This window comes from Aulonocara stuartgranti, assembly GCF_965226115.1.
Source record: "Aulonocara stuartgranti genome assembly, chromosome: 16".
In the NCBI taxonomy this organism is placed as follows: Eukaryota; Metazoa; Chordata; class Actinopteri; order Cichliformes; family Cichlidae; genus Aulonocara; species Aulonocara stuartgranti.
Window position 1 is genome coordinate 26636553 of NC_138952.1, and position 25342 is coordinate 26661894.

The 25342-nt window shown below is 39.4% G+C and overlaps 1 protein-coding gene and 2 long non-coding RNA genes across 3 annotated transcripts in view; 1 reads left to right on the forward strand and 2 right to left on the reverse strand.

Annotated features, from left to right (window-relative positions):
• Nucleotides 1-2648: 2648 nt before the first annotated feature.
• Nucleotides 2649-4298, reverse strand: LOC309691596. The gene is made up of 2 exons (XR_014272063.1): nt 4187-4298; nt 2649-3985 (listed from the first exon to the last, which is right to left on the reverse strand). It is a non-coding gene; the product is annotated as an uncharacterized lncRNA (long non-coding RNA).
• Nucleotides 4299-4887: 589 nt separating this feature from the next.
• Nucleotides 4888-24879, forward strand: epsti1 (epithelial stromal interaction 1). Its single transcript, XM_082509374.1, has 10 exons — nt 4888-5190; nt 8571-8629; nt 8715-8798; nt 8890-8963; nt 9208-9291; nt 12048-12121; nt 13887-13965; nt 20471-20541; nt 20937-21094; nt 23536-24879. Exons 1-10 carry the CDS (start codon nt 5030-5032, stop codon nt 23679-23681), a joined length of 990 nt encoding a protein of 329 aa, XP_082365500.1. The 5' UTR covers nt 4888-5029; the 3' UTR covers nt 23682-24879.
• Nucleotides 15357-25342, reverse strand: part of LOC309691594 — a 53550-nt gene continuing 43564 nt past the window's right edge. Inside the window, exon 3 of the long non-coding RNA XR_014272057.1 lies at nt 15357-18325. This is a non-coding gene — a long non-coding RNA (uncharacterized lncRNA). The remainder of the gene's footprint in view (nt 18326-25342) is intronic.

Genomic DNA, 25342 nt, shown 5'->3' on the forward strand with positions numbered 1-25342 from the left:
TACCAAGGATCTTCCAGTAATGGATAAATCTCTTTGAAGCCGAAGATTAAATCTATGTTGTATTGCAGTTGAAAGAGGAAACAGCTGTGGAAACAGCAACTTTCCATTTTAGAGCATTTTGAATTCGCTCCAAGAGTAAGTCATATATGGGCAAATTGAAAAGGCTTTTATTTTGAAAAGCAAAATCAGACTGACTTGAAATTGACATAGTACCATGGTGTGGTTGGACACTTTTGATCTAACATGGATTCATCCTGTGGAAACAGCAATTTTCATTTTTAGAGCGTTTTGAAATCGTTAAAAGAGTACGTTGTATATGGGCAATTTGAAAAAGCTTTTATTTTGGAAAGCAAAATCAGAATGACTTGAAATTGACATGTTAATATTGTGAGGTTGTATACTGTTGATCTAAAGTGAAATTATCCTGTGGAAACAGCAATTTTCATTTTTAGAGCATTCTGAAATCTTTAAAAGAGTAGGTCGTATCTTGGTAATTTGAAAAGTCTTTTATTTTGGAAGGCAAAATCGGACTGATTTGATATTGATATGGTATCACTGTGGGGTTTGATACTATTGATCTAAAGTGGACTTATGCTGTGGAAACAGCAATTTTCCATTTTAGAGCATTTTGAATTCGCTCCAAGAGTAAGTCATATATGGGCAATTTGAAAAGGCTTTTTTTATTTTGAAAAGCAAAATCAGACTGACTTGATATTGATATGGTATCACTGTGGTGCTGTATACTGTTGATCTAAAGTGGAATTACCCTGTGGAAACTGAAATCTTCCTTTTTAGATCATTCTGAAATCACTGAAAGTTAGGTAAATTATGGGCATTTTCAACAGGCCATTATTTTGGATGACAAAATCAGACTGACTTGAAATTGATATGGTAACATTGTGAGGTTGTATACTGTTGATCTAAAGTGAAATTATCCTGTGAAAACAGCAATTTTCATTTTTAGAGCATTGTGAAATCTTTAAAAGAGTAGGTCGTATATGGGCAATTTGAAAAGTCCTTTATTTTGGAAGGCATAATCAGAATGACTTGATATTTATGTGGTATCACTGTGGGGTTGTATACTGTTGATCTAAAGTGGAATTAGCCTGTGGAAACAGCAAAATTCTATTTAAGAGCATTTTGAAATCGTTCCAAGAGTAAGTCAGATATGGGCAATTTTAAAAGTCTTTTATTTTGGAAGGCAAAATCAGAATGACTTGATATTGATATGGTATCACTGTGGGGCTGTATGCTGTTGATCTAAAATGAAATTATCCTGTGGAAACAGGATTTTTTCTATTTAGAGCATTTCAAAATCGTTACAAAAGTAAGTCATATATGGGCAATTTCAATGGGCCATTACTTTGGAAAGTAAAATCAGACTGACTTGATATTGACATGGTATCACTGTGGGGCTTTATACTGTAAATACAGAGTGAAATTATCCTGTGGAAAGTGTTGATATAAAGTTCAAATAGTATTTGGAAATACGACGTTTGCTTTTAACTCATTCACTGCAATTGACGGCTATAGACGTCAATGGCAGTGAATGAGTTAAGAGCATTATGAAGTCATTGAAAGAGTAGTTCAAAAATGAAGATTCACAGGGCTTTTACTTTGAAATCCAAAATAAGATGGCCTTGATAGTGACAGGGCACAATTAGGGTACAAGGCTGTGTCATATACATCTAACATTAGAGTTTGTAAAAAAAAAAAAAAGCCTATTATGTTCTTAACATATCTGTTAATTCACTCGAAGTTGGCTTTTATTTTGAAATCCGGTTTCCACATCCATTCCCGTAATACTTTGAATACACAGGGAACGTAAAACAAACTGGAGGCTGCTTGACTGCAAGTCTCGAATTGGAGGCTGGCTTGACACAAGTCAGAAACTCGTACAGAACGACCATCTAATTTAAAGGCTCATGCTCAAACATACTCGCACTACAAGGGTACACACACCATGAAATACCTGATCGGGATTACTCCACAAGGTGCAATTTCATTCATTTCTAAGGGGTGGGGGGGCCGTGCATCAGATAAACACATCACAGAGCAATGTGGCATACTTAACAAGCTGTTACCAGGGGATGTAGTTTTGGCTGACAGAGGCTTTGACATCAGAGATGCGGTGGGAATGATGTGTACGGAGGTTAAGATCCCAGCATTTACAAGGGGCTTCTGTCAACTAGATGCCAAGGACATAGAAAATACACGAGCCATTGCACACCTAAGAATCCATGTCGATCAAGTAATTGGCAGTTTGCGCAACAAGTTCAAAATGCTATATACTACCATGACAATCCGTTCTCTTCTTCCATGTGAGGGTGAAGACGTTACCTTCCTTGATAAAATTGTGAGGGTGTGTTGCGTTTTGGTTAGGGTTTGGTTAACATGTGCCCCAGTGTGGTAGTGAAACCAGACACACATGAGACTTGTACTTGTTAATTAATATTTGTGAAAACTCTCAGTATGTCTCTGAAGACATAGTACTAGGAAAACCTTTTTTTTATGTGTAATTGTATGAACACACTGACATTACGTTATGTAACCATTTCTGTACCTGTATACTATAATCGACAGTTTATCATCACTTTGAACTCTTTGTTTCATGACGTTATAATAAAAGCCAGATAACGACAAATAACTGCATTTGACTCTTTATTTTACACTTTGACAATTGTTACATGGTAAGTGCTGCAGGTTTGAAATCAATTTATACATATTTCAATGCACTTATGACAAAAAACTAGACACCAGAAGGAAAAACGTTGTGACCACTCGGGACTGCATTTTGCTTAGAGAAATGTTTTCCTACTAGTTCAGGAAGGCACACCTTCTGAAAGAACTCCTGAGCTTTCTTTAAATGTGATTCCCAGGAGTGCACATCAGGGAAGATAAGATGCGTACAACTGCCATGTCTTTTTGTGTCCATACCACGAGGTCACAGTGCTTTGCGTTGGCCACAAAGAACTGTGTTTGCACTTGTGAGTAAAAGTGATGTGTTTTCTTCAAGTTAAGTCCAATTGCTGTCAACTCGAGGCAGAAGTCTTTGTCATGTGCATCCAATCCTTGCTGAATGCTGTATTTAAATGCTGTATTTAAATGGACATTTAATTTCCAGGTACCCCTTCCCACAACATTCACACGTGACATTGTGACACGCTGACATTTTCTGGGTGTAGGCGTGTCGAGCGTCCTGTTCATGCTCCAGTCCCCAAGTTGTTTGCACATTATAGACAGAGTTAACAGGGTAGCAAACACGATTAACCACAGTAATGGCGGATTTTTCTACAGTGGTGGCAAACACAGCGTGCATCATTGAAGCTGTGATTCTCCCAGCACGCCAAACATACCATTCTGGGCTCTTGTGTTGCAGTCTTGTGCGTACCTCAATAGCTCCTGCATGTTCTTCAGTAACTTTTGCTGCGTTTACGTACTTTTCACAGTGCAGTTGTAGCTCGGTAAGGCCAAGGGACTGTGCACCCGTGTTGTGCAAACACGCCAGAGACAGTGGTAATGTGGATGACTTTACAGTGTGTGATGTGTAGTATTTCTCCAATCCAGACAAACACACTGCTTTATTGTGTTTTTGAAGTGTGTCTAACACTGGTGACAACTCCTCAAACGTAGCAGAAGGAATCTTTCTTTTTGAAGGACTGCTTCTTCTGCCTTTCACCACAGACGGTCCGTTTATATTTTCATCAAGAGTCTTTTTTTGTACTGCTGAAGATGTAAAGTCAATGTTATGGCCAACCTCTGGCTGTATCTTGGTTGTGTTCCCCGGCAAAACCCAGTAGGCTGGTTCATCTGTGACTGTCTTTGTGCCACGGATCCTCACTGTTGCCTCCACTTTAAACAGAAGTGCAGCAACATGGGTGCAGGTCTCAGCAACTCCGGCCATACAGGTGCAGTGTGCGGCTTCGATCTTTCCCGTGGTGCTTACAATTACCCATGGTTCATTCAATCTTTGGGAGTGCAGTACCTGTAACATACAAGGACAAGGTTGATGTAAAGACAATAAATGAAATGAGACAGGGAGGACACAAATTGGCGTTAATAATTTGCCCGATTATCAATGTGTTAATTTGCATCTACTTTACAAGTTCAATGATAAATGTATAACATTAATTATGGTGGGGGGTGGACAATGGCTATTTCACTCGATGCACTCCAGCTGACTTACCTTGGTATGAATGACGATGTACTCAGAGTTTGGCGGCTTGAAAATAGCCAAATCTTGCACCCAGCCGTTTGTAACTTGGATGTGCGCCTCCAGCGACTTGTAATTACGAAACTGGTTCGCTGTGTAAGCGCTTACTCCACAAACAAGATACGTGAAGATATCGGGGTAGGACAGTGGCGGTAAGTCGTCTGGGTCTTTACTCCACTGCCGTATTTCATATGGGTCCAGATTTGCGATGCACACTTTTTTTCAAGTACCGCTGCTTCACCTCTGGACGCAATCGGTCTCTATACCATCCGTTTTCTTTTGAGCTGCTTTTAAGCATGTTTCTTGTCGCCGTCGTTCCAACACAGTGAGTTTGTTTTGATTCGTAGACCCCGCGCCGCGCTCCCACAATGCATTGCGGCGTGACGTCAACTCCAAAGCCCATGTTATCGTCCCAGAATGCATTGTGTGCAAAAAAACCATGGCCGCTCTCACGGCTTCAAAATAGTTTTAAACAACGAAGATTTAATGAATGACAAAAAAAACTGCAGTTATTCTCAAGTATGTTTTTTATGTAGTGGAGATAATTTGTAACATATTTAGAGTAACTTGTCATAATAGTCGGGGTTCCTTTTAAGAGGTCTTGAGAGGTCTTTTAAAATTCTCCTCTGCCATTTGTCCTCAGCAGATGGCGCTGTTGGTTAAAAAAATCCTCCCACTCCGCTGTGCCCTCACGTCGCCTGACTACACTTGGAAAAGAAAACTGGGCTTAGAATAGAAACACATTAACTGGTGCCCGCAGACTAACTAGCTTCAGGCAGACATCTTCTCCGAGGTTGTCGGTGTGCAGGTTACACGATGGATTACGACCAAAGATACAAAAGGAACCAGGTAAACCCCGAGGAAAACCAAAACGCCAGACACCCGAGACAGATGACAGATGTGTCTGGACAGGATCAAACACTTCCAAATCCAAATGTTCACGGAAATCCACAAGTGCCAACTGGACAGCCACGGTAGTAAGTACAAAGTTTGTGTTGATAAAACAAAGAACTGAAAACTGAAAAACAAAGCAACACACACACACACACACACACACACACACACACACACACACACACACACACACACACACACACACACACACACACACACAGAGAGAGAGCTCATGTTGTCATTTATAGATCCACAGAGGAGGCTGAATAAACCGCCTCTTATGTGCAAATTTCTTCATTGCCTAACATTTATTCTATTTGTGTTACATTTTATTTACTGGAGTAGATTTCTGTTTTCCTACAGAGCTGACTTTCACTTTCGTTTCACGGAATCGGAGAGTGAAACGTTGCCTTCAATGTTCGTGGTAAAGCACAGCTTCTATGTATACGAAGAAAGTATCTTTTATAAGCAGTTTTATAAGCATGTTGGGCAAAGTAAACAGGCGTGTTATCAAAGTGCAGTCTGTAAAGATGTCTTGATTTTACTCAAGTAAACAGAAATCACATGAACATTAGAAAGGAAACAGATGATTTTAAAACCATAGCAGTGCAATTTACTTTGTCCCTTCAAAGCAGCATCATATTAGTTTCATTACCACATACTTTTGGATATTCTTAAACTGCTGGTGGTTTTGCTTTTGAGTGGCTTTTTGGCCATACGTAATATTTATCCTTTATTATTTTTTTTATGTTTTTTAAGACTTCAGTACAAAATTTCCTCAAATACAGAAATACAAAGAAAACAAGGGAAAAAATGATGGAATGCAAAATGATATCCCTTACATAACTACTGGAAATTTTCACTTGAATCGTTTTCAGCTAAATGTATGCAGTAAGTTTTTAGCTACTGCTGTGTAACCTAGCCTAACCAAACCTCAGACATGAACGAGAGACATAGAAATTAAGTCATGACAGCTCAGATGTTGCCCGGATTAACAAGGTGTTGAGGAACCAGGACACACTGATGAGAAGTGGGCTACTGGAACAAGAAGCCACAGCTGGGCAAGAGATGAAAATAGGGTGCTGTTGGAATGCTACTATGTAAGTTAATCCCAGCAGAAGAGGTTACATGAATAGAATGAGGGGACCTATGGAATCCTCAATACCCAGCATCCAGATTGACAGCGAAACAACTAGTAGCTCAGTGTTACAACATTGGGAAGAAGGAACTGCTCTCGTGGCTAGAAATTGACGAGGTACACCACAGAAATAGAAGGCAGGAAAATAAACCAGCTGTTCTCCACAGAACCATCCAAGGTGTACTCTCTTGCACAAGATCAACAGGACCCTAAGAGCCTTCTTATAGAACTCTAGTGTTGTTCGCCACATCCCCATTAAGGCCAACTTCAAGCCCAAAGCACAAATCACTGTCAAGTCGCGGGATCTAAAAAGTAGATGCGCTCTTCCCACTACTGTTTTGCATAGGCCTGAATCCCTCAGTGAGGTCATTGACGAGACTGGCTACAGATACTGGCTGTATCCCAATTCAGGGTCTGCAGCCTTAAAGGCCGCCTTTTAAGGCTGATTACGTCACAGCGACGCGACGAAGGCTGTCCCAATTCAAAGGCTGCTCGAAATGCGGCCCTGAAATGCGTCCTTCATTTCCCTGAATTTTAAGGATGTGTAGACTTTGTGGCCCAACATATCCCAGAATGCATAGCGCAAAAAACGGCGGAAGAGGGGCGCACGAAGAGTAAACTTTTAAAAGTAAGTACTGAATATTATGTCACTTATTTATGTGCAAATGTTTAATAAAGAAGAACATTAAAACATTCCTGTTGGCCACATGTCAGCAAAGTTATGTGACATTAGCGACGTTTGTACTAACTTGGTTTTAAAGCCTTTACTTTAAAATATACGCCGTTCAATAGTCGACCTTAATCTTACAGAAAATTTGATTATTTTATGGATATTTAAAGTAAGCACTGAGACAAATTTACTAATGCCAACATATTAAAAGAACAATATTTGTCTCTTATATATAACACAGTTATATATACAGTGAAGATTTAAGGTGACAGGAAATATGAATAAATGCAGCTTGAATTTTTACTGCAGCTCAGTATTTGAAACAGTCATTCACTGCTGTAATAACTAATAATGATTGAAATGATAACTTTAATATTGGCCATATTGTATTTATATTAGTTAATACAATATGGCCAATATTACAAAGTAAGATGACTTTAGTCTCATGAACAACATGAGCTAATTGTTATTTACTAGCTAATCTTAAAATGACTGTTCAGTACAGAAATGAAGCCCAATAATCATGATTCCACAGTCCCGTGGTCTCAGCCTCAGATACTTATCAAATCAAAGCTCATGTAGAAACAAACAAACAAATGAACAAAATATTTTTTCCTTCATTTCTGTCAAATAATGCTGTATGAAATGGTTCCAGCTGTTAGTGTCATGGTTGCTAGGCAACCTGGGCAGCGCCACGGAGGCTAGACCGTCCCATTTCAGAAACCTCGCACTTCCGGCCTTAGCGGCCTTTGAGTACGCGGCCCTTGTGGACCGTTAAGGCTGCGTACTTTAAGGCTGCAGACCCTGAATTGGGATACAGCCACTGTCAGCCACCTCCTCTACATGGATGACATCAAGCTGTATGCCAAGAGTTAACGAGATATCGATTCACTGATCCAAACCACCAGGACGACATCGGAATGTCATTCAGATTTGAGAAGTGTGGTCAGATAGTAACATAGAGAGTGAAGGTAGTCAGACTGGAGGTGATCGAACTACCAGAAGGCAACTATGCAGACAGCTACAAATACCTGGGATTCCCACATGCAAATGGGAACCACGAAAAGCAGCTAGGAAGCTGCAACCACCAAGTACCTGCAGAGGGTCAGGCAAGTCCTGAAGGCATCAGCTGAATGGTTAAAAACAAGATCCAGGCTATCAACACCTACATTCTGCCTGTGATCAGGTACCCTGCTGGGATAATAAGGCTGGCCAAAGGAGCCACTGACATTAAGACATCATCACTGTGTTCTGCATAGTGCTCATTACTCTGCAGTATACATTATTATTAGTATTAATAATAATAATTTCTAGACCAGTGTAGCATTGCAAATTGTACCACACTGATGAGAAAAAGATACTCAAACTGTACTTGGATATACCTTATTGACAATATTTTACCTATACTATTTTTTTAAATTTTTTTACATTATTTTAATAAAGCTTAAATGAAGTGTATGAATAAACTTAAACTACTGATCAAGTTAAATTAATTTGTTAGCGGAGGTGAAACTGCAACGTTTTCTAAATACTTTCAAAATACCTCATTATAAGTGAACAAAGGAAATATTCGACACCAGAAGCACTCAGTTTTTGCATTGTTCTTCTCCTGCCTTAATACCAACAGTCACACTGTGTCTCTGTCCTTGTTTCAGCTCAGATGGATACACCATTATCCCACCAAATGAATCTAAGCGAAACAAGATGAAAACAAGTAACTATGACACCAATTTGATCTTCATTTATTTGACATTTCTCTCCAAATGTATGAAATGAGAGGTCTGTTGTTGTTGCTGCAGTTGCTCAAAAAGAAGAAGAGGCTCTTAACAGATGGAAAGAAACACAGAGAGTCCCCTCTGTATGTGTGAATCCAGAGAGGCTTGGTAATCTGTCCTTACCCTCTACCTTTACCATTTCTATATTTATCTTCACATCCTCACTTACTGACATTTGGCATTCTGATCTTTTATCCAGGTGGTGATGTCACACTGGCTGAAGTCAGGCAAAAACAGCAAATAAATCATCAATCCATGAAACTGCAGAAGAAAGTACATGCCAAGTTATTCACTCTGGAAAGCATCCATTTATTTTCTGTGGAGCTTTACATATATCTAAATATTACAGCAAATTATTTACACATACCATTTTTGTCTGCTGCCATAAAAAAAACAAAAAACAGACAGTGCATGAAAACATGCCATGTTTGAGATGCAGTAATACATTTCTACTTTAGCTCGCATCCTCTCCTGTTCATCCAAAAATAAAATATTTCATTTCAAATGCTCTTTCTAGATAAAAAAGGCTGAGGATGACAAGAGGAAGAGACAGGAAGAGGAGGAAAAGTTGCAGAAGATGAAAGCAATACAGAGGGAGAAGGTAAGCATAAAATCAAAACATCAAGCAGATTATTATCAGATTATTGTTGTAGTCTTTAGTTTACCATGTAAAGGTAACTGTTGCTGAATAATTGAATTGAAGGGTATGTACTAGAGATGGACCGATCGGTATCGGTTCGATACTGACCTAAATTACTGGATCGGATATCGGAGAGAAATTTAAAAAAACCGTAGCACGTCGGAGCAGTATGCATCACGTGATAGAGCGGCTGTGGCGTGCGAGACCTGTTGTCTGGTTGAGCATTCGGAGCCTCGCTACCAAACCGGCATTTCATCTCCGAGGAAGTGATCCCAGAGAGAAGTAAAGCAAGTGTGTAAGTTCATCTCTGAATGTTTGTAAAGCATTCCAGCGTTAAGCTTAACAACAGATATATGGAGCGACTGCCTCTTCTCCCTCTCTCTCCTGCTCCTACTTCAATCATGAAACTGCTTAATGATCAGCTGATCACCTGATTCTGTCGCAGGTCTGTCTCTCTTGTTTGTTTATTGCCCACTTTGCACCAGAAAGAGGAAACCAGCGGCTGAACAACAGCAGCACGTTTAAGCTTGATAAGCTGTTGTTAGAATTTATTTAATATTACTTTCTACTCGAGGATCTTTTTCTACGTAGCTGACGGCTGGTAACTGTGCAGGGGCGCATCTAGCAAAGTTTAGCCAGGGGGGCCGATAGGGCATTAACAGGGAAAAGGGGGGCACAAAGACATACTTTTCTTTCTTATTCTCATTTAAAATGTCGAGCTTTTAATAAATAATTATCTGAATCTTACACACAAAGTTTTAATCTGATGTAAAATGTATAGAAGTCCGTTACTGTATATAGTAACTATTAAGTCTAATATACCCTAGTAAGCTATACTACTTTTTCCTTTGGGAAGGTACCATCTGTGCAGTCTGCAATTCTGTTGAAGAAAGATGTTGAATCTATTTAATTATTCTTGAAAAATAATTTATTTCTGGGCATTTTTTTTTCACACTGCACCAAATTAAAGTTGATTACGTCGATTAAGCATCATGAGGTGGGGGGTGGTTCCCTATTTTTTTTTTTTTTTTTTGCAGGGAGTTTTAGAACCCTATTAGTTAGGGTGCTTACTCTTTAAAATACCAGAATAGGGAGGATGGAGTAGGTCTAAGTTTATTAGATTGATCAGTATTGCTGAACTATGAAATATTTTGGGTGCAGTGTATTTTTTTGCATACAGGTATAACAGAATAGCTTTAGTGTTTGTTTGTTTTTTAAACTTGAGTTTGAACTTATACAAAATGCAGCAAGATGTTTAAAAAAACAGTTTTGTTGTTTAAAAAACACACTATATCGGATTCATATCGGTATCGGCCGATATCCAAATTTATGCTATCGGTATCGGACATAAAAAAGTGGTATCGTGCCATCTCTAGTATGTACTAATGTCTTGTAGCAAACCATTTGTAATGCTTCAATGCTAAAAACAAAAGATCTGATGGATTTGATTAGAGTGAATACAAGGCTGAGGCCATTGTCTACAGTGGCACTGTATTTCCAGGTTAGCCTAAAACAACAGATGCAAACAGGTAAAACACAACACTGCACATTGTAAACTAGAGCAGGCAGCTAACAGCAAGAACTCGTATTCTTCTACCAAGGCTAATTCCATCCACATGTAAAAACTGATTTCCTGGATCCAATCGTATCACCACCATAGTTATTCACTTCTAATTAAGTCCAAACCCCATTTTTGGTGAAATTCCCATGCAAATCCTACTCACAGACATATAGCTAAATCAATCACATTTCCTCACCAGTGAGCATGACAAGTTACTTTTTATTACTGTTATGTTAGTGCTCAGAAGCTTATAAATCTACCCCATGGAACTAATTTTTCTTCCCTTAGTGAGGAGTAATATCATGCTTACCCTGCAGATGTCAGTAGAGACAAGCATCAACATGAGCTCTAGCGAGAGTTTCTCTCACACACACTTGGCACTAAAGCTATGTGAGAACTAACAGATTAATGGACTTTGGGGTTTTCAGCCCCCAAAGAAAAGCTCTTCACTCAGACGTATTCTACTCAACGTTTGGCCCTGCTGTCTTTCCAATAATGGTGATAGAGTAATGCGGAAGGCTGATTAATGGCAAAGACCAAGCCAGTATTCCACAGATCTTTGTCTGTTGTGCCATGACCTCTGTGACAACATAGAACAGAGTATCGGTAATCCAGCAAATAAATACATACATATAAAACAACATGCTGGGTCACACTACATTTCACCCCTGTCTCTGGACTCTCACCACCACCCTCTTTATCTTAAACAGCACACCATGTCCTATTTTACAGTAAGACCATGGTACGAGAAAATAAAGTCTGTGATGCCAGAAAAAGATCATTAAAATAGACAGTACTAGGAGGGATTTTCACCGATGTGACCAAAAATATTTATCACGATATACATTTGAAAATTTGCGATAACGATATAAATGACACTAGACAAAATACTTTACAACTCCACAACTTTATTAGTGCAAAAAAACCCCATCAATGTATTTTCACTTAAGCAAGCAGCTGTTTTTTGCATTAAAGTTATATAAAAATTTCCAGTGTTCGTGCCCAACAAGCATGACTAGCATGTGTATGCATGAATGTTACAATCCATATAGCATGCTCTAATGTAATGGCTCCGTTAGTCACTTTGGTTAATGTCACTTGCACATTTGGGGGAAAGCAGGTTCGTGGCACGGCAACTGAGTGTGATGTATTGCAGGCTGAGCATCTACAGGAGAAGGAGCGGCAGGAAGATCAGAGGAGGAGGGAGGAGTTTGAGCAGGACCGCCTCAGGTTAGCCCTGGATCGGGGTTGCTTGGGTTTCATTGCTGTTGCCTTCTGGTATTGTGTGCAGTGTTGTGTTCTGTCATGCTCTAACATGGATCTCTGTTAGTTATATTCAGCATCAGATGTCACAAGAGCAGGCGGAGTGCTGATATGTGTCTAATTTCCTATATGTGTCCCAGTAAAATATGACTTGTCATTGAGCATTCACCAAAGCAGCAGCTGATCTCAGTGGAATGAGCTGGTAGTTGCATAGATCCTATACAGAAGCCATAAACAGAACCTAATTTTAGTGAGGTAAAACTAAGTCTATGCTTTCGTTCATCTTATTATTAGTCGTAGTATCATTGTTATTATTATGATTATTTATTTGATTTGATTTTAAAAGCAATTTTTTGGTTGTAAGTTGAATTCTTAAATCCTTCTTCACATTAAAGTGCAGGACCATAACTAAATCATCATCAATGCAGCTGTGGTCTTCCCTGAAATTATGTCAGCATGCTGTCAATTCAATAATAAAAGTACAACTACAGTACAGTACAGCCCACCAGGTGGCCCCAGCCAACATTTTGGGAATCACTGCTCTAACCCACTACTAGGTTATATCAATCAATGGTATTCTGCACTCTCAATGGTAGCAACTAAAATCACTTGTCTGGAAGTTGACCCAAAGGTTTATCTTGGGTCCCGCCCACTTCCTGCTGCCATTGGTTATTTGGCCCAAAGTTGCTTGAAGTTTCTGAATGTCATTCCCTTTCTATAGTCTCTGGTTGCCACGGCACTGGAAAACATTTGCATAGTTGATGCAGCTTAAGCGTTGAGCTGGAGAAAAACAACAGCCCTGTCAAATTCCACAAATTACAGTAGTACTTGTGGAGGGTATAATAGAGAAAGTGAAGAAAGTATCAAAATGTTTTTCAGCGTCTCCCAGCACACAAGCACAGACAGAGCATGCTTCTCATAACTACTAAATAAATATAAGCCAGTGGAAACCTTTGGCTTCATACCGGATTTAAACCCCAAAATTGCAGGTGAAAGTTCTGTGCCACCATAGTTTTAATGTAGTGTAATTTTTCTTTTTCTGAAAGGACTCTCTCTCTCAGGCATCTTGAATTACAACATGCTGTAAGGTTTGCTCCACATACTTCCTAGCCTGACTTTAATATATATTTTCCTTTCAAAATATGTCTTACAAATTAAAGCCGAGAAAAAACAGAAACATTATTCCGTGCTCTCCAAAAAAAGTCATGAGATTTTATTAAATATAGACAGACTAATGATTCAGAGCGTCTACTGTAACTACAGCCCCTTCATTCCTTTTTGTCTGACCACTTTAAATCCATTACCCCAACAGCCACGATGTTACTGGAATATGATCCCTGGCTGACTCCCAAGGTAATTGCTTGTCAAGTGGCATCCCTGGTTTCCTTACAAGGTAAACAAAAACAGGAGACAGCAGACCAGTGTACAGAACTGAAGAAACAATGATGATATTTAGAAAAGGGGCTAATGGGTAGCAGAGCAGATGCTCTGTGCACAGTCGGGACAGTGTCACACGGGGACAAACAAACGTGGTCAGCCTTTGTCAGACTGTCAGCTTTTCAGGTCTGTGGAGTGTCTGCTGATTAAAATAATACTTAAGGCCTTATTATTGTGTGTGTGTGTGTGTGTGTGTGTGTGTGTGTGTGTGTGTGTGTGTGTGTGTGTGTGTGTGTGTGTGTGTGTGACCATGTCTGCTGCACGACAGAAGAAATAAAGTGTTTATCTATTGCAGAACACAGGAGAGGTTTCTTCAGAATTTCGAGAGGAAAGCTTCATCAGCGTCCACCACTGCCATACGCACGTCATCCAGGGTAAGGTGGTGTCCAAATCATATATGTTTTGCTTACTCTGTGCAGCAGTGGGCCTATGCATGCATGTGCTCTATGCATCCTAGGAGTCAGTGCTAACTCTCATATGTGTGGCGTCAGAGAATCTGTGTGGTATTTTACACAAGTAGATCTACATTTGTAGACTGTTTTCTGAGTAAATACCCTTAGGTGCAGAATTTTCATCGTCTGAGGCCACACGGATATTAAACTATATCCCATGTAGGTCGGGTAGGGGTCGGGAGCTTACGTTTATCTACTGGTCATACATGGAGCACACACCGGTACAGTAAGATCACAGATGAGTAAAAGGAAAGAAAATACACCGATAAATATGCCAATGTTTTTGGGGGAGTTTCCTATTATTTTTTTTTGTTTTGTATGTATTTTTTATATTCTTGTTACTTGTCAGTATTGTCTTTCTACCTCTTTCAGCCTCTGTTGTTTTTAATGTCTGCTTCCTTTTGTCTTTACTCAGCCTCTCTTTCTCTCTGAATGTTGGTTTTCTTAGAAAGGAAGCGGTGGAAGGCTAGGAAAGTTCAAGGGACTTCCCAGAGTTCACACTGAGCAGAGACAGAGACACAACATGACATGACTGCAAGGTTTTCTGCAGAAGACAGAACAGGGTTGTATAACGTGTGCTGGAAGAAGTACACTCAACAAAAATATAAACACAACACCTTTGTTACTGCTCCCATTCCCCATGGGATGGACGTAGAGACCTAAAATTCATTCCAGATACACAATATAACCATCCCTCCCAAACAGTGGTCACAAATCAGTCCAAATGTGTGGTAGTGGGCACATCTGCCATATTGAGATAATCCATCCCACCTCACAGGTGTGCCACATCAGGATGCTGATCTGACATCATGAGTAGTGCACAGGTGTACCTCAGACTGCCCACAACAAAAGGCCACCCTGGAATGTGCAGTTTTTTGCGCTATTGGGGGTCTGGGGACCCAGAACCGGTCAGTATCTGGTGTGACCACCATTTGCCTCATGCAGTGCAACACATCGTCGCATGGAGTCTATCAGATTGTCAATTGTGGCCTGTGGAATGTTGGTCCACTCCACTTCAATGGCTGTGCGAGGTTGTTGGATATTCGTGGGAACTGGTACACGCTGTCGTATACGCCGGTCAAGCACATCCCGAACATGCTCAATGGGTGACATGTCCGGTGAGTATGCTGGCCATGCAAGAACTGGGACATTCTCAGCTGCCATCTGCCCTGAACAATGTGAACCATGATTCATCCGTGAAGCGCACACCTCTCCAACGTGCCAGACGCCATCGAATGTGAGCATTTGCCCACACAAGTCTGTTACGGCGACGAGCTGGAGTCAGGTCAAGACCCCGATGAGGACGACGGGCATGCAGTTGAGCGTCCCTGAGACGGTTTCTGACAGTTTGTGCAGAAATTGTTTGGTTGTGCAAACCAATTGTTCCAGCAGCTGTCTGGGTGGCTGGTCTCAGACGATCTTGGAGGTGAACCTGCTGGATGTGGAGGTCCTGGGCTGGTGTGGTTACACGAGGTCTGCGGTTGTGAGGCCGGTTGGATGTGCTGCCATATTCTCTGAAACGCCTGTGGAGACGGCTTATGGTTGAGAAATGAACATTCAATGCACGGGCGACAGATCTGGTTGACATTCCTGCTGTCAGCATGCCAGTTGCACGCTCCCTCATTGCTTGTGGCATCTGTGGCATTTTGCTGTGAGACAAAACTGCACATTCCAGGGTGGCCTTTTGTTGTGGGCAGTCTGAGGTACACCTGTGCACTACTCATGATGTCAGATCAGCATCCTGATGTGGCACACCTGTGAGGTGGGATGGATTATCTCAATATAGCAGATGTGCCCACTACCACACATTTGGACTGATTTGTGACCACTGTTTGGGAGGGATGGTTATATTGTGTATCTGGAATGAATTTTAGGTCTCTATGTCCATCCCATGGGGAATGGGAGCAGTAACAAAGGTGTTGCGTTTATATTTTTGTTGAGTGTATGTAGAGGGAAAAATAAAAACCAAAAAAACCTGTTCCTCCCTAACGGATCACTTGTCTTGTCAGTCTAATAATGTGAATGGAAAAGACAATCACTTAAATGGGGGTGTATAAAAATGGCAGATTAAAAAAAACATATTTACTTTGAAACATTGACTCCCCAAGTCGGCATTAGAAGATACAAAATTCAAAACTGAGGTTTAAAAAAGCTAAATTCTGAAATAAATGGTATAAAAAGTAATACATTTTCACTTATGTATAAATTCCGAGTCACTAAGAGAGGATAATTATACCAAAATTGCAAGTGTCCAAAAATTTATTAATTTATAAGACTGATGTAGTGGCTAAAAAAATTGCACAATAATAATGTCAGGTCATAAGATTGCACATCAAACTTTTAATGTAGCATCTGAGTATTGTGAGTAAACAGTAAAACGTGAAACAAATACAAAACAACATGTCAAAACTGTCTTTGTAAGTAAAGATCATTAAGTTAAAAAAATAGTGAAAAAATCCCAAACTTACATAAAAATATAATTTAAATCAGTAATTCCATCCATGTATTTTTGAATGAATTCCATCTTTCCTCCATTTATGTGGTTCAAGTGTACCCCGCCTTTCGCCCGAGTACACTCTGAGCAGGTCACATGTGTGCCGCAAGGCTACTTAATTCAATACAAGATAGAAAAATAAAATTACCTTTCGACCACATAATTCTAAATGGTAATTATAAAATTATCCCATAATTATTCTACTTTGAAAATGTCCTCAGGCAATCATTTACTCTGGCTATAAATAACTCTAAATACCATTTCTCTTAATCATTGCAGGGGCAATGGCTTATTGTCTTACAACAAGTAGATGCTGTAAGCCTCTGAAAATTCAAGGCTATTTTTAGCTCAGAAAATCTGCTTTTATTGCAGAGTGTTGAAAGCTTCTGTCAGAAAGTAAAACATAGTGCTAATAACATGCGTGCTCTCCACCCGACCTATCAGTGATGTTACACAGGAGAAGAAGCGGGGAAATGTTTTCTTTTTTTTGTTGTTGTTTTTTAAACAGTTTTTATTCATTATCAAGAAAAGCATAAAACAGAACAAAGCAGACAAAAAAGAAAGAAAAGAAAAAAAACCCAAAGGGAATATATTAAAGTCATTATATACCTGTACAAATACACATATGGGGTAAAGAGGAGAGAGAGAAAAAACAAACAAAAAACAAACAAACATATTTTCGCTCAATTACCCACAGATTTAGAAAGAGAAAAAGATAAACTCCAAGAGTGAATTGTTGTCCTTTACGCTTACTTCCTATTTAACTGAGAACATCTTAATCGCAACCACCCCCCTCAACAGTTGGGACAAATCATTTGGCAAATAAGAAAGCAAAGGGGACCAAACATTGAGAAAGAGACCCTCATTTCCTCCTAAAATAGCAGCAGTTCTTTCATGAGGAATAACTTTGGAAATGTTTTCTTTGTGGGCTTCTCTCACTGTTTTACTTTCTCTCTGCCTCTTTTTGAATCTTGTAGAGCTGATGCAAATCTTTCACCAGGAAAATTAGTGGTGAGAGAGATTGGGGAAAGGAGACTGTAGGTCAGACCTTGGTGCAGAAAGACACAGAAAGCAGTTCTAGTGACAAAGGAGTCTCTATTTTAGGGTGGGATACACACAGAAACAAACAGACAGGATACATAGATGATAAATAGATGATTTGGTGCTGTCTGTGACAGTAGGGTCACAGACAGTACCAAAGCATCACCTCATCCTGGTGTTCTACTTTCTCATCTCACACAACCTTCTCCCATCATATCATGTCATCACCTCTTGTCTTTCCTGCTTTCTCCAATTTTTTCATTGTGTCTCCTACATTTCTCTTCTTTAGTTGTCTGTTTTTACCACTAGTTTCTTTCCTTTCCCTGTCTCATGTCTCATTCCACATCCTTTCCCATCTTCTCTGCTCCTGTGCTCTTGCTATGCTTCCCCCCCCCCCCCCCTCTCTTTTCTATTCTTTTCTTTTCCCTGCCTTTCCTCTCCTCTCTTTCTGCTGATACTCCCAGGCTTCAGCTCTTTCAGATCGATGTCACAGATTAAGAGATGAAAGCTTGCGGCCACAGAGCAGCAAAAGGCAAACTTCTTCATGTGGTTCTGACCAAGACCCTGGGAGCTGTTGTTCTTTCAGCATTGGCTCCATAAGTCACATTGCTCTCCCCTTCATATCCTCTATTTGTAGGCGGGTGCTTGTGTGTTTGAGTGGGAGATTTGATACTAAGCTTTGATGCAGCAGAGGGCTGACACAGGTGGGCTGTGCTCCGTCTTCCCCTCACTGACCCATTAACTCTCCTGGGAAGAAAAACAGAGTAAAAACGAGTGAGATGAATGTGTTGAATTCATTTCTTGTCAGTAATTAAGCAAACTCCAGTGTAAACTCCTCAAGTGGTATAGTGGCTGATGTATTTGCTTGGCAAGAAAAGGGTGCTGCTTTGATTCTAGCCTTCTTTTAGGAAGGGCATCCAGTGTAAAACTCAATCTAAATCAAACTTACAACACCTTGACTCCTTTTTAGCCATTCTTTTGTAGATGTGCTGCTGTGCTTTGGGGTCATTGTCCTGTTGCATAACCCAATTTAAATTATTCTCACATTTGACTCTAAAATACTTGGGTATTCAGAGGAGTTCATGGTTGACCTGCTGCCCAGGTCACGCAGCTACAAAATGAATAATGCTCAAATCATCACCCTCCACCACTGTGCTGGACAGTTTTTATCAGGTGTGTGTGCTGATATGCTATGTTTAGTTTTCTCACAACATGGTGCTGTGCATTGTGGACACTCTCCACTTTTGTTTTGTCTGTCTGAAACACATTGTTCTGCAAATCTTGTGGGGCTTTTTTTTTTTTCAAAAGCAGCATTGCAAACCAAAGTGTAGGCAGTAGCAATTCCTTTTTAAAGAAGGAATTGTTGTAGAATTGTCACTGACATTTTTCCTAATTGGCATTGTGTTAACAAACAGTTGCTTGAGTGTGGTTATTAAATAGAAAGCACTTAGATGTAGAAAAAAAGTGTGTATGAGAATAGGTGAATGAGATATGTTGTATAAACAGCATGTCTCATATAAGAGCCAGTTATTTACTTCGGCTAACTATGATCAAATGCACCTAGCTGCGACTTACCCTCCTAATGCCTACGGTAGCAGTAAGTGTGGACTTTCTCACACAATGCTTCTGCATTTTGGCTTAGTTCTAAGGTTGTATTTACCTAATCTTAAAATCTGCCAATGGCCATACTAGCTTTATGATAATCTGATACATTAACCATTAGGATTTAAACAGAGTTTAAATTTCTACACCGTAAAAAAAAAAGTCCTAAAAAACAGTAATATTCTGGCAGCTGGGGCACCAAAATAATACCATAAAATAACAGCAAAGAACTTTCCCATGAAAATACGGTTATTTCAGTAATGACAATACAGTCTTTTTCAAGTACTTTTAAACATTAAATTAGGAACGATTTAATGTGATTGAACAATGAAATTACCTCTAAACAAGGTCAATGAATGCGGCAATATGAAAAATAATACTTAAATGTACAGAAATATACAGTTAACAGTTGGTTTAAATAATAATGGATTGCATTCATATAGCGCTTCATGAGACCCTCAAAGCGCTTTACAATTCCACTTCATAATTCCCCTCTGCCCATCACCAGTAGGTGGTAGGTGAAGCGTCTTGCCCAAGGACACAACGACCGAGCGTGTCTGAGCCGGGGCTCGAACCGGCAACCTTCCGATTACAAGGCGAACTGCCAACTCTTGAGCCACGATCGCCCTAAATAACAATAATTATTATTATTATTTGATGAAAAAAAAAGTTTATACGAATCATTTTATATATTTTTCCATAGCATTACATTGGAATTTAACAGTTAAATCTTTCAAATAACAGACAAATATTTGTGAAATTATGATGCATTTGTGAATGTTTTTAACAATCTAAATATGCACATGTAAAGACAAATACATTTAAAAAACAAGAAAATTATGTTTTATTACATTTACAGTGATTTTACGTTAATTTACATTTGAAATGTAAAATCACTGTCTATTTATGTAAATTTAATGATATTCTAGAAGAACAGTACAAAACTGTAAAATACGCAGTAAACTACTTTTATATTACAATTTTTTTTACAGTGTAGAGAAGGTCTTGCTTATTTCAGCAAGATAACAACAAACCACATTTTGTATGTATTCCAACCGCACAGATCCATTTAAAATGATTTATTACAGCAGAACAACATAGTGGGAGTTGAGAAATTATCCTCACCTCAAAGAGGCACCATGAGGACAGCAGGAGGTGTTGTCAGTGGGAGAGAGGAATGTTTTTTTTTTTTTTCCATCTGTCAGACCTATGACCTTTACAATAATACAAATTCTTCAGTCTTAGCGGGCGGAAATTTGACATTTTCTTTTTTTCCCTTTTTTTTGTCAGAGCACAGATGTGGAGGGTAAACAGACAAAGGAATCAAGAAATCTGAGAGAAGTGCAGCTGGAACACAAGAGGTATGAAGACCCTTTATATCTTATATCTTATGTAAAGTTAACATAAAAGCACACAATTTGGAAGAAACGGTGCTGAGCCACTTGATGAAAGACTCACTCAATATTAAAAAAATGTTGAAACTAAATACAAACTACCCATGCAAGAATGCTCCCAGTAAGATTAATAGTGTGTTTTTGTTCATTCCTTTTGGAACAAAACCAGTGTAGACTGGCTGGGTTGATGGATGTTAAGTGGCTGCAACTTCCACTATATATTAGTGGGTACAGAAGTTTAAAAAGCTGTCAAACACTTCCCGCTCACTGACATTTGGAGCCTGCAGGCATGTGGAGTTGTAAAATAGAACATTTGCAAGTTTTATGTGAAGCATTTTGTTAAGTTCACTATGCTTTGACAGGGTGAACGCGGTCTTTTTGGACAAGCTTGAAGGTCAAGCCAGAGGAAGCGAGAGAGAGCCAAAATTCGAAAGTACTCAGGAGGCAGAAAGTCAAGCCCCGTTGTCACACCTGAAACCAGATCCAGAACAGAGCTGCTCCGGCTGGACAGAAGAAGCTGGTGAGCTTAGACTGGACCTGTAAATAACGCTCATTGTTCTGTTTCTCATGCCTTTTTTTTTTAGTCTGGCTCAGCACTGGTTAACCAAACCTAAATCGGACATTTGAGAAGACTTGCCCACCTCATCCTTTTTCAGTGGACTCTGACTGCCTGTTTAGTCTATGTTAGGTGTAGGTGCTTTACATGCTTCAAAAATGTAGGTAGGAAACTATGTGTGGTACGTTGTGATACTGTAGCTCCGGGCATTCAAAACCTGCTGAAACTAGTGCTTTTAGTAATGGGGAGCCGTAAATATGTGTGTGTCTCTATACTGTAAGTGTGAGTAACAAAGTATTTTCCACTTCTGCCTGGCAGTTAGCACGGATGATGCCAAATATCAAACACATTTAAATGTGTGACTTAGCAGACAGGGCACTGAGAGGATCAAAGCTTGACGCACGCAAACTTCTACTGTTTGTTATTACGATTCTGGCAGTCTTCGAGGTAAATTCTCTACTTGCGCTGAAGCAAGGCAAGACTGACAGACTCTTGGCCTGGAGCCAGACAGATGTGCCAAGGGGCAATGCCGCCCTTATACAATTGTTCTGGATTGACACCTGACTGGATACAGATGCAGATATGAATAACTCGTGTTCACAGCAAACAAAAGAAAACGGACTACCTATTGCATTTGAACATGTTCACCAAATGTGCGTTCTTTTTCAAATTATTGTGGTTAAAAACATTTATATTGTTGTATTCCTAATATTTTTAACTATGATATATAGAGAGAAATGTATAATATTTTTAACGTATTTATTAATAAATAATACTCTCTGCAAATAGAAAGTGTACATATAATCTTTTAAAAAGTGAGTTACAACAGTGGGTGTCTGCAGCCCACTGTGAAACACGGTCGAGGCGCTTTCGTTGTTTGGGACTGCTTTTCAGCTAGTGGAGTTATGAACGCAGAAAATCTCATCAGATGGTCACACCCTAACTTTCTTTATTATTTGTTAGAGAATGTTATCCCATACAGAGTAACTATGTGGGCTCATAATTTACAAAAAAAACCCCATAATGCTGTAAATAAATGAAATAATTAATTGAGACGTGGAGCTTTGAAACCATAAAGACATCAAGAAAATGTTTGTTGACATAACTCAGGCAACACGGCAGTTTTTCTCATATTACAATCGGACTTCGTAGGGTTTCAGATCAGGAGGCTATGTCGATGTTTTACATACAGTCTATGGACAACGCTGAGCACACGCCCATTTCAATAGTGTCATCTTTATTCAAACCTTCTGTGCCACTTTTCACTCCGTTGAAAGTAGTTTGCCTAGCGGTCCACTGGAGGGCACTCCTGAAACTCTCAGATTGACCTAATGCATGCCCTGTTGACCTCATATTCTGTTTTGAGTTAGACCACAGTGCACAGATGACAAAACTTGAACAAAGGACAAATAAGCTAAGATCTGTATTTGGTGTAATTGCTCTTGACAAAGGAAGGGCTAAGGATGTATTGGAATCTGGTATTGGTAGTAAACAGTGTCTTGTCCTACCACTCAGTTGCTTTTCATTCTTCGCTAATTGCTGTCTGAACACTAGCCACCAGCCCTATCTGCCAGCTAGCCCGATGATCATGTCTTTCCACTCTGCCGGAACCTGTTTGGGTGAAGGCCTCTCCTGTCCCTCACTATTTGCCAGCCCCACTCATCAAAGACCATCAACTAAAAAAAAAACCACCGCCTTTTTCTCGACTTCGCCGATGAATGGTTTGGCGAAAGTGTGCTTCTTCTTCGCTCTTGTTTTTATTGCCCAGTCCAATAATTTGTGGTGCAGACTGTGTTTTTACATGCAAATGATTAATTTAGGGAATGTCTGCAACCATTCATTGCTACAGATGGGAATGGAAACCAGCCTCGTGTAAGCTCTTACAATGTCACCATCAATGAGATTTATTAAAGAGAAGATCATTATATAAATTTTTTAGTCATGAATCTGCTATGTTTAACAATGATAATGCCCTATTATTACTGTGATAATCGGCGTCATCATACCCCAGCAGCATCATAATGAACGATGGGGGACTCGAGAGGAATAGTTGCTAAAGTTATCAGACAGGAGAGTCTCTATGCTGCCTGAAAGAAATGACTGTAAACATTGGAATCCCCCTTTCCTTTGTTTGACTATATTATTAACAAAATATCTAAGAAAATCAAGATTTTGGGGATTGGCTCTAGAGCGTTTGGTAACCAATCATGTGTACAAATGTTCTGCAAAACAGATCGTGCTAGCTGAAAAAGAAAATATGAAAACATGGTATGATAAGGCCTCCAGCTATACATGAGAAGGAAAGAAAGTATATTTCAGGACAATCAAGGAGCCCTCTTTCCACAGGGGTCTCAAGAGAACAACAAATTAAACTTTATGTGTATTCTTTCCTGTGTGTTTTCCAGACCCACGGGCTGAGTATGACCAGGCCCTGATGAAGCTCATCAAGAGCTTTCCAAACTGTGACAGAGACTTCCTAGAGGACATCTTTACCCAGTGTAACAGGGATTACGAGGAGGCGTCCACACTACTTATCAGCACACTGAGTTGAACTTCATGTATTATAATTTTTTTCCCCATAAACACAACAATTTACAACAGCTCCTACAGGCATCTAGAGAGAAAAGAGTTAATGAAGGAGCTGTTTGTCCTTAATTTTCTGTTTAACACTGTAGGCCATGGGCCAAATAAGCATGTTTACTCAGGGTGCAGATGGTAGAGAATTGGCAAAGACAAAGTTTATCTACTTTGATGGTAGATCAGTATACAAAGCAGAGCTGACTACAATGCATTAGACTCCTTTGAAAACATACCTACATGATATGTGCTCTATGGGATCTGTTTTTGGTTATGCTATTAATCACTGAGTGTTTGGTGTTGTGTATCTGTCTGCATTCAGTAGTGAGTCATGTTGTGGTTTTGTCTTGACATCGAGTAGAATTGATGCTCGTTTTCACCAGTTTGGTTAAAGGTCATCGCAATGACTCAAAATCTTCAGCTCATATTTGGAGCTCTTGATTAAATCAGTGTGTGCAAATGGAAGAAAGCACTAGCAACATGCATGATGCTTTTTGTTCTCTTTTATAATTAAAGTTGTGTGTAATGTATCTATAGAAAAAAAAAATTTAAGTATGTCATTTTTGACTTTAGAAAATTGTTCTGCCACGTTGTGCCAGTCGGGACAGAAACGTTCTAACAGGCACATACAAAAATGACATTTTTCCAAAGAAGTCCAGTTATTCTTTCTTGAAAACAAGGTTTTTTGTAGAAAGCCTTTTTGTTATTAGTTTCAGTTCAAAGTCAAAGTTGTTTTTAGGGGGCTGCAGGGAAACACTGTTTGGTTGAATGTTCATCACTGTTTATATTCATGTGTTGTAGCCATTTAATCCCTTTGCTTCTCATCACTGTGTTACACAGTGGGCAGTGAGCTGCTGCTGGTGCAGTAAAATTTAACCTCATAACATCAATGAACTGGACAGCACAGGTGGTTATCACCTGGTGGTGGCAACAAAAGAACAAAGGGCGTTGCTCTCAACACGAGGGGCTGAAAATCCCCTTTTACTAAAGCATGAAGTCATGAGGAGTGCTACAGAGTCATCTGGGAAATGTCTTCCCTTTGGAGAACACCAAGAAATCACATATTATTGCAGCAGTTTTACACTTAGTCATAAAGGTGATGCATTTAAATTTCAGTGAAAAATATTTACTGTGTGGTATACCCCTAAATAAACTCATCTATTTAAATCAAAGTCAGTACATTTTCATTTCTGTGTAGACAGATATTACAGTTTTGTATTGTGCATTTCAGTAGTATATCAAAAAAGATCACAGAGACATAGAGCAGAAAGCTGCTCATATTCTAATTTATTTACTGCTAGCAAGTGAGCTAGCAGTCACACATTCCTTTGCTGGTACAATTGTCATAGTAAGAATATCAAATCATGGCAAGGCTCATTGGCTAATGACTTGTTACTGACAAGTCATTAGCCAATGAGCAAGTGTAATATACCATTGATAATCCTCCTTTTTGAAAGGACAGATTTTATTTTTATTCAATATGATTCAAAATAAGTGACCAAGATATAAACTTAACAGCAAAGTGTTTACAGAGGTAAGGAAAGAAGACCTTTTTTTTGCAACCATAGCTATTGCCCTGTGGATTTCAGGAAGAATGCAAGTTTCAGGCTCTTCTGCACTGGCCTAATTTTTTCC